The sequence below is a fragment of the Procambarus clarkii genome, chromosome 13, assembly GCF_040958095.1.
Source record: "Procambarus clarkii isolate CNS0578487 chromosome 13, FALCON_Pclarkii_2.0, whole genome shotgun sequence".
NCBI lineage: Eukaryota > Metazoa > Arthropoda > Malacostraca > Decapoda > Cambaridae > Procambarus > Procambarus clarkii.
This window is the reverse complement of record NC_091162.1, coordinates 35,198,818-35,214,208: the sequence shown is the minus strand read 5'-3', so window position 1 is coordinate 35,214,208 and position 15,391 is coordinate 35,198,818. Positions and strand designations below refer to the sequence as shown.

Here is a 15,391-nt window from a genome sequence, read left to right as displayed (position 1 = left end):
CACTTACGATTTTTTTATTATTTTTGCCGTGATCAGTGAACACAAATTAACAGGTTAGGAAGATTTTTTTTTTTTTAATGACATGCGCCTGTGGGGATGACAGGATATTAACCCTCAAACCGCGCATATCATATATAAATGATATCAGTGACAAAACCGAAACCGCGCACATCATTTATATATGATTTCGTGTCTAGCGCTATAATTTAAATGCCCCGCCTGGGATAGGGGCAGCTATAGTACAGCCACGACCGATAGTTGCCAGATGCCACCTAGAAAAAAAATCCAGGCCAACATTCTTGGGTGTTACAGCGTCAGTATTGAGCAAGCCATCAAGGCTGGCGCACGCAGCATGAGCTCACAGCACCGCTGTTCAGCTTGTGACCACAGCATCGCCTACAAATACCATAATATAAATGATACTGCTATTATTTAGCAGTGATAGCATTACTGAAGCCCCCTGTCTGTGATAAAACTGACCAGGATTCTGATAATAGCAGGATTGTGGTGATATTTAGCGCTGTGCTCCATGGAAGGAGGAGTAAGGCTGTGAGAGGTAGGGTTGTGGTGTCGTTTTCTGACTGTGTGGCCACCATTTATTGACTGCACTCATCATACCAGCTTAGTGGTTCGCCATGGTGAGCACAAATGTAGATACTTATATATAACGTGTGTATAGTGTGAGATAACAGCGAGAAGAGTAGGTTGGGAGCCGCCATTTTGGTGAGGGAGGAGTGTCGTCTGCACGACTTGGCATGGTGTTTACTGATGGCCACTATGATCTTTGGGCACCATACCAGCTTATTTGTTCAGGTATGGCGAATAAAACAGGTAGATACTTATATATAATGTGTGTATATAGCGTAATAACACACAAACAATATTGTTGGAGGACAAATATTAGTGCGTCTGGCCTTGAGGGTGGCCGCCGATCAGCTGACTGTGTGAGTAGCTACGTCTTTGTGCCTTTACTCACCATACAAGCTTAGATGTAGTTATGGTGAACAAAACATGTAAATACATATATATAACGTCTGTGTATATTGAATAAATACAGAAAGAGTATTGTGGGAGGTGAGTGAGGTGGTGTTGAGGGAGGGAGTGGCAGTGAGTGGCTCGCTGGTGTTTGGCGATCACTCCTCGTTGCTTTTTGACTCAAGACCAACTTAGTAGTTCGTTATGGTGTACAAAACATGCAAATATTATATATAACCTGTGTATATAGTGTAACAACAGCAAACCTATTTGTTTATTGTTTTATGAACATAATAATTGAATCACTAATATGCACACCATAATTTTGAGTACAGCGATGGTTCACACATTTTATAATATAAATATACCACAATTCACTGTATGGAATAATATTACTGCAAAAAAAACTAAGAAAAAATCAATCAGAGACATTGAAATAATTAGGTAATAATATATTTGTGGCAACTGCCGTCTGACAGCTCGGGCGGAGTAGACCTCGTCTGGCGAAGGCTCTGCCAACGCAACTTTTTTGCCACACTTCCCTACCCTATTATGTCTAAAATATGCCACCTACGATATTTTTGTTATTTTTTCCGTGATCAGGGAACAAAAATGAACACTTCTATAAGACGAAAGAACTTTTTAGATTGTTTTTTTTGTTGCGCCTGTGGGTGTGAATTCCATTTGGGCCCCTAGCAGTTTGAGGGTTAAACCCCGAGCATGTTAAGGGTTAAAGAATCAAATGTCATATTGATGTTTTTCGGTGGTGGAATGGATTATTTTTATTTCCAATATTTTAAATTGGGAAATTTGTTTTGAAAGAAGAGCTTTTCACATGACGAGCTCGGTGCCGGAACGGATTAAATTCGTTAATCGAGGTTCCACTGTATAAGGGTGCAGCCAGGTCATGACGGTCAATGAATGAGTATCCAGAGAGGAATGACTGAGTCAATGAATGAGTGTTCGGATAGCATTTATTGAGGCAATGAATGAGTGTCCAGATAGCATTGACTGAGTCAATGAATGAGTGTCCAGACAGCATTTACTGAGTCAATGAATGGGTGTCCAGATAGCATTAACTGAGTCAATGAATGAGTGTCCAGACTGATATAAGCTGAGCCGTGAAATATTCCGGGAGCATCGCTAGTGGATCATGTCCAGAGATGCATGCACAGCAGGAGAAGATTAGGTGTAGTGTAGAAGTGGAGGCGGGGCCACTCTGAGCCACTAAACACCCGTAAGCAGAGAAATGAACTAGGTGTTTTTCTCATATATAAAATCCAGAACTCCCCCAGTATCTAGGGGGCTATGACTGAAGAGATAAGATAAGCGAGAGCAGCATATAACCCGCGATAAAGGACGCAGAACACCAACACATGTTTACACTGTCCATTAACAAAATGATCACCCTCGGCCCATGCGCCTAAGGACTAAGCTGCACCACCCATCTTTCGGGGAGGGTGCCTACAAGGTGTATTTAACGAATAATAATAATGTCGAGACAGAGTTTGGAGAGAAGATTCGATTACAAAATAATGAGATACAGTATCGAAAGATGACAAGTAGTACAGAACAGGACCAACAAGTCCGATAAAGGACTGGAGGTAAGCCTCACCGGAACACGACAGACGTTCTAGTATTATGTAAGGATCGAAGATTTTCTTAAACCTTCGAGAACCTTGATAATCAAGCACATCATCACAGAGGCTCATATGGGCACATAGGCAACCGTGACCAATGGTCATGCAGGAATCCTAATACGATTTGAACATGATTGCGACATGATGTAGAAAAGTACATGTCCAAGATGAAAAGCTTGAGAAAGCGGTTAAAATTATCCACAGGAAGGATGGAACTGACGGACCCGAAAGTACACGGAACTAAACATTGGGAGGAGCCAACGCCCAAACTAACTCGTACGAAGAGAGGGGAAAGGAAAACACCACTCCTTGTAACAGAGAGCCCCGCACTGAGGGTTGGAAAAACCAGGCGGGGTCCAACGAGGCCCAAAGCACCCAAGTAGACCTCTCCCGAACCACGAGAACAACCACATCAGGCCCCAGGGGCAAGTCATCCTCCAAAGCCTTGGCCTCACAAGAAAAAGCCGGGGCAACCGATAAAGCAGGAAGGGATGGGGCCCGCTGGTCAACCCCAGAGCTATGGGTGGAGGAACTGACTCGAATGCCTCCGTCCCCACCCCGGAAGGGGCAACCTCCAAAACCGCCCGAGTCTCAAAAACCTCTAAACCCTGCCCCAACTCTGAAGCCCTCATGAGACAAGGGGACAAAGCAACCCTCAAACTCGCACAAGGCGAGAGGGGACCCAGGGGGTCGCATCCATCAAACCCTGTGTGCCCCCTGCGGAGTTTCCCCTAGACTGGTATCACTAAGGGTAAGCCCAGGCAGGGTACTGCTAACCGGCGCCCAATGCTACAAAACACTCTGCTAATGCTGAACTCCCGGGACGTGTCCACTCACGAAGGCAAAACAGGGGGGTACCACTGAAAACAGAAGATCAAACCTTAATATAACTGGGGAAAAGAACACCAAGACAGACCCTCCCCAACAGGCAAAAATAAAAATAAAAACCTCGCAAGAGGACAACGTACCCAGGAGGAACCAGAGCCAGCCATTGCTATAGGTGAAAACTAGCTGTGCAGTACCCCGTGCCCCTACCAGTTCAAAAACTACCACATACCCCAAGGTAAACAAGGGCAGAAACCCTCAAAACACTCGGAGCAGTCAATCGCTCAGCGGTAAAAGACCAACAGAGGTAGACCCAAGGGGACTTGTGGAAGATAACCCCAAGCCCCAAGGGCGGTACTTACAGGGCACTCAGTGAAGGTAATCCTAAGCACATGCAGCCCGAATACCTGTGAATATTACTCCCAGCTTGCACACCACCGAAAGAGCAGTACTTGACCCAAGGTGCAGCACAACACAGAGTCTGGAGCTGGAGCCACATGACCATGCCACAATCACAACAGCTGAAGAACTAGTGGGTGCATTGCCGGCGTGGGGGTCTCGGGCTCCCCCTTCCCCCTCCCAGGGAGGGGGGAGGGAGATGCGCAGACACGAGGTGCGGCTCGTGTAACATCATGCTTGTTTGCTCATTTTCATTTGGGGAGTTCTGTCCACTAGTGGGTCTATTTTAGTCGTTTTAACCAGAATAGGGGTTTGTTTTGAGGTGCTCACCTTTCTGGGTGCCTGTCCTAGTCGATTGCAGATATAGAATGCTCCAAATCCCACGTGCATTTGTATAGGCCATTGCTCCTCATGCCTCTCTGAGGGGGCCAGGTTTTGAGCGTGGTCCCCGGTAAGCCTAGAACGCCATTCACACTGACTGATGCCAAAGTTTTGGGATATACATATCAACCTGGACAGCTCCAAGGGGCCGAAGGGGCTTCCCCCAGAAAAATATTCCATCTTATAAGAGTGTTCATTTGTGTTTCCTTATCACAGGAAAAATTTTACTCGTAAAATTGTTATGGGTAAAAATTAGTAAAAAGCTTTCACTAAAGGTGGCACTTAGTCAGCAAGGTGCCACCCTGACTTTTATAATAACCAGTCAAGTGGGTGGATGTGTTGAGTAATATTTGCCGAGTGGTTTAATAAGAAATTTGTACCCAAAGTGAAGGAGCACCTGAAAAGTGTTGGCTTCCCAGAAAACCGCAAAGTTGTTCTGCTACTAGAGAATAGTGCAAAGCATCCATGATGTGATGAGCTAGTAAATGCTAATATCATTGGTATGTTCTTACCACCCAATACAATTTCACTGATCAATTTATATATCAACAATACAATCAATTTATATATTTAAAACAGGGATTATTGGCCGAGACTATATCTGTACCACCTTTTTCTGAATGATGTAAGAGTATACAAGATAGACATTGGGAGATATATAATACAAACAAATTTCTTACTGTAACATAGGCAATAGAGAGATTTCTTGCAAGGTAAACCTGGGTGTTGTTCCGAGCAGTGAACGGATCCATACCAGCAGCAATCTGTGCGTGAAACTCAGCGCTGGTTCTCTCACATAGCCAACACACCAGCCACCGTAAAGAATCTTTGCATACCTTTACCACATCTGAGGGAACAATTATGATTTTTAAGCTCCTATGTACAATACAGAATCTTTATCCAAAATATTACATCAACAAACCAAGGGAAGTATGAAGGAAGTCTGTGACTCAATTTACTCAGTAATGATACACCATTAAACAGAAGAACAGTTATCAAATGGGGAACAGTTGGACTGCTTCATATGTGCACCTTATATAAGTTGAATAATAGCATCTAACTAATCTCCTCTTTGTACAAGAGGCCTTATGAAGAAAACTTTAACCGTTACACAGCGGTCATCATCATATGTTGATTCATGGGGTAATCATCATATATTATTTAAACAATTATTGTCTGTCTTTTATACATATTATGCAAGTAAGTATATAATAGGTCTATGTGGATGTAACGTAGTTTACCTTGACTCTTGAACAAAATTCTGCTCTCATTAGTTACTAATGAACCTGTTACTCATTAGTTACCAGGTGAATGCTGATATTGTCATATGACGATATATATAATTATTGCCTGAGTTTTTACGTGTATGATGTGTAGTAAAAGTGTTATATATTATCGTACCAGATGGATGCTCTCTTGACCGTTTTGTTTGGATGCTCGCTTGACTTGTTTGTATCGTCAGATCAGCTGTGTCGTGCTTGTGTACAAGTTTGTGTAATGTTAACTTCTAGTTTAATTTGTGTATGTTCTAGCTTTAGTCTTGTGCAGTTGGCTTATTGTTATAGTGAATAGACAGTGCTTTAATTGTGTACAAGTATAGTGTATTAATGGCTTGTGTTATTGCAGGATGTAACTGTACTGTAATTTTTTATCAATAAAGCCACATGTCTGGCGACGCTTCTCATTCACCTCAATTTATTGATCAAATAAATACAGCCAGTGAACATGGAGCGGTTACTACGGCCCCAGAGGTTTGCTACTGACCCAAACTCCACCACCGCCGCTCAAGAATGGCGTCACTTGCTCAAGATGTTCCAAAACTTCACTCTAGCAGTAGAAAATACTCCCACCATGGACAAGCTGCGTCTCTTAATAAACTACGTTGCTCCACGTGTGTTCGATGTTACGGCCCTCTCGGGACGCAACGGGGTCCTTACTCTGATGTTGTTAGAGGAAGATATATGTATCCGTTCCCAAGCCAGTAGTGGCTATCAAGGGATGAGATTCGTGACGCAAGTAACTTAAAGGGAGTAGGGAAAGAAAGTTAAGAACTTAATATTATAATTAACACCATCACCGATTAAATATATATAATAAAAGAGTGCACAAGGGGGAGGGGTATTAACACTTTACAAGGGGATTCTTCACAATGTAGGTCTTCTGCTGAAGACGCTGGTGCCATAACTCTCGGTGCCGAGTCCTTGGTGCTTTCTTCGTGGCCTCACAACGAATTCTCCAAAGAAGTTGAGCCTACCCTGGCCACAGGTCAGCCAAAACACAGGTCCACTGGGGGCACCGCCGTGGAGGCCGTCAACCACACGTCCAGCTGGTCTGCTGGCAGGTTCTGAGCCAACAAGGCTGGTACGGCCACTCCACGAACGATAAAAGGGGAACGCCCTAGACAGGAGCCTCGTGTGACACCACAAGTCACTCTCCTGTCTTCAGTACCCCAGTGGATGATCGTCTCCAACAGTCGGTCCCGGGTAAATCCTTTTACTGCCACTCCACTGGCAGTAAAACCTAACCTAACCTAACCTAACCTAACCTAACACACCACAGTGTTCTTCCAGGGGGACGACGTCACTACAGCTGCAGCAAAGTTCAAGGTATGGAGACTGGCTGCCTCGGGTAGACTGACTCAACTCCCAACACAGAGGTCCCAGGTCGACTCTGGAAGCAGACACGTCATCAATAACAGGGACACTAAAACACCTCACTTACGGGCTCGGGCACAAACACCTGACGTATCCAGTCCATAGATGGTGCTGTCGTCGGAGCACCACCTCACCAAAGGTCAGTGGCGGCGGTGTAGAGTGCTCAACGGGCCTGGAAACTGGCTCTCGTAGCTGGTACACGGCGTCCTCACCAGGCGTCGTCGTCCATTTGGTGGGGGTTTCGGGAGCTGACCCACAGATGGCGCGGTCGTGACTGCTCCGGGATCGGACGCTGGATCCGGGTTCGTAACATTCGACTACATAGCTGACTGCACTACGTATGACGCAGCTGAAAAAATCCCTAACAGAACTATCTGTGAAGCCCAAGAATGAAGTATTCGCAAGGTATGTGCTTGCAACACGATGCCAAGGACCCGGTGAGTCGCTTAACCAGCTTCTTCAGGCATTAAAGTTATTAGCTAAAGATTGCCAGTTCAAAGCAGTGACTGCTATAGAAGCCTGTGATAACTATGTGAGAGATGCTTTCATTAATGGGCTAGGTTCTGCCACAATAAGGCAGCGCTTACTTGAAAATAAAACTTTAGACTTACAGTCAGCCTTTGACCAGGCTCACACTCTAGAAACGGCACAGAAACTTTCTGCCTCTTATGCTCAGCCAGGGGCTACAAACGTTGCCATGGCACTCTCATTAGACCTGGAGGACTCAGGAGGACAAGAAAGTGTAGAAGAAAAAGTTGACACAGTTTCTGCAGCTACAACAAGTGGTTTAAAGTGCTTCTTTTGTGGTCACACTCGACATCCTCGCAGTCGATGTCCAGCTAGAGAGGCTCTGTGTATGAACTGCAAGAAAAAGGGTCATTATGCTAAGGTCTGCCGATCTCTGAAACAGACTAACAGCGCTTCAAACACCCAACATTCTGCTGCTATGCTTGCTACTTTAGGTGGGATTTCGCCCTCATGTCTCAATAAATCAGTCCTTAGCTCTAAAATCAATGGTATTCCAGTCAGTGCACTGATTGACACTGGTAGCTCTGAGAACTTTATTCATAAGAATATTGCCGAGCAGAGTGGGTTACTCGTCAATCCTGATAGTACAGGTAGTACAGGATGATGATAGTGAGTGGTGTCCCAGAGAACATAAAGGTATAGTGCTTTTGAAAAATAGGTGAGATAACAGGAAAGTGCCAAGGGAAGTGAAAAATTGGATGAGAAAAAGTTGCCCTAGTGTTTCCAGTGCAGAGAAGAACATTCAAGATGGCCGCCGGCAAGAGGAAATACAAAACAAAGCTTGATTTTGCTGGATTCAATAAAATAATAAATATGTTTATTCAGGTAAGGTATATACATACATACAAGTGATGTTACATTAATGGATTGATATATAGATAGAGCTAGTACATACAATGCCTAAAGCCACTATTACGCAATGCGTTTCGGGCAAGAAAAATATTAATATCTAGAACTTAATACTAATTGAGCATAAAGAATAAAAAGTGTTGAGAACAAATACAAATAAAGATAAAAAAAAGGGGGAACATGACTGAAAAAGCAGCACAAATACAATAGGTTGACAAACAGTGTTGATTAAACAAAAAAAATTACAGACATGGGTTGACAATAGAGGAGTGAGGTAGGTTACAGGGAATTTATTAGGTAGTGTTTAGTTTTTATCTTAAACTGGTTGAGAGAGGTACAGTCCTTAACATGGTTGGGAAGGTCATTCCACAATCTGGGTCCCTTGATTTGTAGAGCATTTCTAGTTTGATTAAGTCGTACTCTAGGAATATCAAAACTGTATTTATTTCTGGTGTGGTGCTCATGGGTTCTGTTACAACCTTCAATGAAGCTTTTGAGGTCAGGATTGGCATTACAGTTCAGCGTTTTATATATGTATAATACACAAGAGAGAATGTGCAGTGACTTAATATCTAACATATTCAGAGATTTGAGTAAGGGTACCGAGTGATGTCTGGGGCCAGAGTTGGATATTGTCCTAATAGCAGCTTTGTGTTGGGTAATAAGAGGACGTAAATGATTTTGGGTAGTAGAACCCCAAGCACAAATACCATAGTTGAGGTATGGATAGATGGAGTAATAGAGAGTAACCAGGGCTGGGCGGGGTACATAATATCTGATCTTAGAAAGAATGCCAACAGTTTTAGAAACTTTTTTTGATATATTTAGAATGTGACCCTGGAAATTCAGCTTGTGGTCGATGAGAACGCCAAGGAATTTGCCATCTAATTTGTTACAAATTTGGGTATTGTTTATTTTGAGATTTATCTGATTAGAGGATTTATTGCCAAACAGAATATAAAACGTTTTGTCAATGTTAAGGGTGAGTTTGTTGGCGGTTAGCCAAAGATGGACTTTCTCTAGCTCAGTATTTACTGTGGCATTTAGAGCAAGGGGGTCAGGACTGGAGTAAATGAAGGTTGTGTCGTCAGCAAATAGAATTGGTTTGAGGTGTTGGGAGGCATTTGGAAGGTCATTAATGTAGATGAGAAAGAGGAGAGGGCCAAGTATGCTGCCCTGAGGAACACCAATGTTGATGGGTAGAGTGGGAGAAATTGTATTATTCACAGAAACATACTGGAGCCTGTCAGTAAGATAAGATTTGAGGTATTGCAGGGAGTGTCCTCTGACTCCATAATGATGTAATTTAAGAAGAAGGTTTTGATGGTTGACAGTGTCAAAAGCCTTACGCAGGTCCACAAACAACCCAACAGGAAACTCCTTTTTATCAAGAGCTGCGTGAATTAAGTTAATCATACTAATAAGTGCATCGTTAGTGCTTTTTTTGGGTCTGAAGCCATATTGACAAGAGCTAAGTATATTGTGTTTGACTAGAAAAGAGTAAAGCTGCTTGTAGATTAGTTTTTCGAATATTTTTGACAAGTTAGGCAGGATTGATATAGGTCTGTAGTTGTTAACATCTGTGAGATCACCACATTTGTGGACAGGGGTTACTCTTGCTTTTTTTAGAATGTCAGGAAAGGTTTGGAGTTCAAGTGACTTGTTGAAGAGCAATGCAATAGCAGGGGCTAGAGATCTGGAGGCTTTTTTGTAAATTAAAGTTGGTATCTCCTCGAGGGCACAATGAAGAAAGCATTGATATAACCAGTCTATACAACAAGGTGGTAAAATTAGATACTATAGTGACCTCTCATGTAGAAATAATTAGTAAATTGAAAGAAAGTAATGACCATTTAAATAGCAAAGTTGTATGTTTTGAGGGTGTAGTGAAAGACTTGCGCAAGGATAAAAATCAATTGGAAACAAACTGCAAAGCCATGGAAGAAGAAAATAAACTCTTAAAAATAGCTTTGGAAGAAGTTAAAGTAAATTTAAACATAAATGACTACAAGAGGTTAGGTAAGGAAATTCAACAGGAGAACCAGCTTTTGTCAGCACAGATGGAGGAAGTTACACAGGGAATAGAACAGTGCAAGAAAGATATGTAACTCACCTATGCACAAGTGGCCAAGGAGAAGGAAAAAATAGAAGAAGCAGTAAAGGAAGTCAAACACTGCAGCAACCAAGATAAAACAAACATTAGGCTGGAAGTGAGAAAAGAATTGGCATCTAACCCGAAGTTGGTGCAAAACACAGTTGATCGGAGTAAGTCCCTGATCATTTTTGGCTGCAAAGAAAAGGAGATAACATCTAGGTCAGAAAGAGCTGTAGAAGAAGCAAAAGTAGTAGATAAAATTGTTGGCCTCGTGGAAGGTCTTACAACCATAGTGTGTGTGCGACTACAGAATAGGCAGATATGTAAAAGGGAAAGATCGACCTTTGAGGATCACCCTAAATGGTGCCAAACAGATGAAAGAAGTACTAAGGAATGCTAGAAAATTACAAAGTGATGAGGATGGGAAAGTGTGGTCGTTAAGACGAGATCTTTCAACAGAAGATAGAGAGAAGCTGAAACTGAACCTCGCCGAGGCAAAACATTTAAATGAGAACAGAAATGAAGAAGAAATCAATTCTTTTTTCTACAAAGTGATAGGGGTAGGCAGACCAGTAAAGTGGTACATAAAGGCAAACCAACAAAATCATTAGAGAGACGGGGAGTGAAAAATAAGAAGAGGGGGGACAAGTTCCTGAAGATTGCATATACCAACATAGATGGAGTAAGGTCGAAGATACTGAAGTTAAGTGATGTAATACAGTTGCAGACACCAGACATTGTTGCACTCACGGAGACAAAACTTGAAGATGTTATTTTAAATGAGGTCATATTCCCAAGGGGCTACTCAATTTGGAGACGGGACAGAAAAATTAGGAAAGGCGGTGGCGTTGCTGTGCTGGTGAAAGAACACCTAAAGGTGAAGGAAATAATGACTGCCAATTCACAAGAAGTTGACATAATAGCACTAAAGATCTGCCATGAGGATGATAAACTAATGATCATAAATGCATATAGTCCACCGCCAAGCAGCACATAGTCAAAGGAGGAGCTAGATAGTAAACAAGAAAATCTTATAACAATAATGAGAGAGATCATAGCGAGAGCGGATAACGATAGATCACGTCAGTTGATAGTCGGCGACTTCAACTTGAAATCCATAGACTGGGAAGCATATTAAGCTAAAACAGAAGATTTTTGGACCTGTAAATTTGTAGACCTCATCCTGGAAACATTCTTGTATCAACATGTTAAACAAGCTACGAGGATGAGGGAAGGGGACGTTCCCTCTATGCTAGATTTGATATTTACCAGGAAGGAGGAAGAAATATTTGACATTCAGTACCTTCCTCCCTTAGGTAAAAGTGACCATGTCTTTTTGGGAATAAAGTATGCAATGCGTTATAATCTGGAAGAAAATATGAAGGTTGATGCAATTGAAAAACCTGACTTTAGGAGAGGACATTATGGCAACCTTAGAATTTTGTTTAGTGAGTATAATTGGACAGACTTATTGCTAGGCAAGGAAGTGAATGAGATGTATGTCAAGTTTTGTGAAATATATGATAAAGGCACAAAAATTTTTATACCAAAACAGAGATGCAGAATTAGGAAACAGGATTGGTTCAACAGAAATTGCAATAGGGCCAGAGACCAAAAGACACAAAAATGGAATCAATTCAGGAAGAGGCCAAACCCCCAAACATACCAGCGATACAAAGATGCGAGAAACAACTACACGGCAGTGAGGAGAGAGGCAGAAAGAAATTTTGAAAAAGGGACTGCAGACGAATGTAAAACAGAACCAGGTCTACTTTATAAATTCATAAACAACAAATTGCAGGTAAAGAATAATATTCAGAGGTTGAAAATGGGAAATAGATTCACGGAAAATGAAAAGGAAATGTGTGAAACATTAAACGAAAAGTTCCAAAGTGTGTTTGTACAAAATGAAATCTTCAGGGAACCAGATATAATAAGAATTCCAGAGAACAACATAGAGCACATAGAGGTGTCTAGAGACGAAGTGGAAAAAATACACAAGGAGCTAAGTAAGAACAAAGCAGTTGGGCCAGATGGAGTTTCACCATGGGTTCTGAGAGAATGTGCACCTGAGCTCACCATTCCACTTCAACTGATTTTTCAGGCATCCCTGTTTACAGGAGTTGTAGCTGATGTGTGGAAAAAGGCTAACATAGTTCCAATCTACAAAAGTGGAAGTAGGGAAGACTCCCCTAAATTATAAACCAGTATCATTGACAAGTGTAATAGTCAAAATATTGGAAAAAATAATAAAAGCTAAATGGGTAGAACACCTGGACAGAAATGATATAATATCAGACAGACAGTATGGTTTTCGATCTGGAAGATCCTGTATATCGAATTTACTAAGTTTCTATGATCGAGCAACAGAGATATTACAGGAAAGAGATGGTTGGGTTGACTGCATCTATCTGGACCTAAAAAAACAGCGTTGAATGTAATGAAACGCCATTTTCTGGGTGAGTCCCGGAGGCTCCCCAGAGCTATCCAGGCTGAATGGATATGTATAACTTCCTGGCATCAGTCAAAGTGCTAGGAATTCTTGCCTATCAGGGACCACGAGCCAGAACCTGGCCCCCTCAGAGAGGCACGAGGAGCAATTGCCTATAGAAACCCCCTTTGTGATTGGGAGCATTTTATGTCTGCCATCGACCGGGACAGGCACCCAGAAAGGTAGGCGCCCCAAAACAAACCCCTATTCTGGTGAAAATATTGCTACCGAAAGCCGAACGAGTGGACAGAACTCCCCAAACAAAATTATCAAACTAGCATGATGTCATCACGTCGCCGCGCCACCGTCTGCGCAACCCCCCCCCCCTCCCAAAGAGGGGGAAGGGGGAGCCCCAGACCCTCCACACAGGCAATCCAACTGGCAGTTCTTAGGCTGGATGTCAAAATACGTGAAAAATGCCGCCGACCGAAGGGAGGGAGGGATGCCGGGGAGCCTCCGGGACTCGCCCAGAAAATGACGTTTCATTACATTCAACGCTTTTTTTCTGGGGGGAGCCCTGTCGGCTCCCCAGAGCTACCTCACAACAGATAAGTAAAACACAGAAGGAACCGGGAGGCGGATACCACACGTCCTAACTGAACAACCAAAACCAGAGACAAAACAAAGACCAAAACAAAAAGAAAATAGACCACCCAGGCCAACGACCAGGACGGCACCAAAACTCAAGAGCAGACCAGAGGGGAACAACGCCCAGGACAACAAGTGGAACGGAGCAGAAGGAACCGCAACACTGAACGCAAGCAGGAGCGGCTCTGCCAGCACCACCCAATATGAGGTGACAGGACACGATCCCAGACGACGGTCCCAGAACAACCCCGAAGGGAAGAGAAGCCAACCCTATCAAAGACCGAAGGACCTTTCGCAGTGATAGGAAAACCGGAAAGACCGCCAGGAAAAGCACACCCTGCCCCCGAGACAAAACACGCAGGTGGGAGACCAATAACGAACCCACCAGTGCCGACACAAACGACGAGAAACTAACACCACAATCGAAAGCGCAAAACGCGAATCTAAAAACAGAGACCCCGCAACCCAAAGGAGCAACATAACCAGCTCCAGCAGGGAAGAATGCTGCACGCATCCCCGAGGCATCCAAGAGGAGAACTACCCAGGACGTGAACCGCAGGAAAGCAAACACACCCGGTCCGGAAAAGGAACAAAGAAAAACCAGAACCATGACCGAAACCCAGTTCCAAGAAAAGGAACCAGGAAGGCAGGAGCGGCAGACCGAAACCACACAGAAAATCGCAGGAACTCAGTACCAAAACGGAACACCGGAGAAGTCCAAAAGCAGGGAACTAAACATGGACAGAGGCCCACCGGAGCACCAAACAGGATAGTCAAGAAGCACTGACCTAGACACACAAATAAGTGTAGCATGGGGGAGGAAAAACGGAAATAGGTAAGGAAAACCACGAATACTGCCCAAGGAGCGGCCGTGAAGTAACGCACACGACCAACCACAAAATGTGTAGAGGAGCACGTACATACCTGAGGGACCTCACGGCCAGCAGGGTGCAGTCAGGTACCGAAGATAGGCAAGAAAAGTGTCCAGATAGGGAAAAGACCTAGGGGAAATGTCAGAGGGGAAAAGAAGCGAAAAGCACCAAGAAGCCATGTGGTGGAGGCAGACGCCACCCACAGGAGCAAATGTAGAGAAAACAGAGCCCAGGAGGCTCAGGAAACTGCACAACCGGCAACTGACAGGAGAGGCGGGGCCCAAGAGCCAGAGCTCAACCCTTGCAAGCACAACTAAGCAAGCACCCCACCATAAATGAAAACCAGCACTAGGCTGACAGAAGCGCCAGACATGATAACCTCGCCTGCAGAGCAGACACACGACCGTGCCACAACACAGGTGAGCCAAGTAACATACCAGGAGCAGCGCTAAATGTGTGCCCGAAAGCCATGCATACTCGAGGCAGTAGGCACAGTATGTACCGTTACCTGAAGAAAATGCGGAAGTCGAAGGAGAAATACGGCCAGAGGCGCGTGCCCTGCAGAAGACGGAGCTGTACAGTAGGGGAGGAGGCGGTGCCACGCCAAGCCATCCCACACCAAGAAGCAGAGGAAGAACAAAATGACACCCCCAGATATAAATCCAAAACACCCTCAGCATCCACGCCACGACTGGAGGGAGAAACGAGCAAGAAGCCGTAGAAAACCACGAGAAACGACGCGAACACACGAGCATACCACCTGTAAACAAAACGCACACCGCGGCCCCAGCACACGAGGTACAAAACGCACCACCCGTCCACCGGGAGGCACGGCTCGCACACAGATCGTACACACAACGTACACACACATCGTAAACACACTCGTACAAACACCAGGAAGGCGTGCGGAACGAAGACGAAGAACGCCGAAACTGGAAGTAGAAACGACGCGAAAACAAAACAGGGCGAAAACGAAGCAAAAGAAAACAGATGATGGAAGGGAACCAACAAGGCCGACAAAAGACCCGAGGGAAACCACATCGAAAATCAACAGACGTTCCAATAATATTGGAAGGTACGAAGAGACTTGCGAA

At 44.0% G+C, this 15,391-nt stretch overlaps 1 protein-coding gene across 1 annotated transcript in view; it reads right to left on the bottom strand.

Moving 5' to 3' along the window:
* LOC123757281 (peroxisomal acyl-coenzyme A oxidase 3) overlaps positions 1-15,391 on the bottom strand; it is a 249,864-nt gene that overhangs the window by 139,617 nt on the left and 94,856 nt on the right. Inside the window, exon 6 of the mRNA XM_045740829.2 lies at positions 4,901-5,067. Coding sequence (XP_045596785.2) covers positions 4,901-5,067 — 167 coding nt within the window. The remainder of the gene's footprint in view (positions 1-4,900; positions 5,068-15,391) is intronic.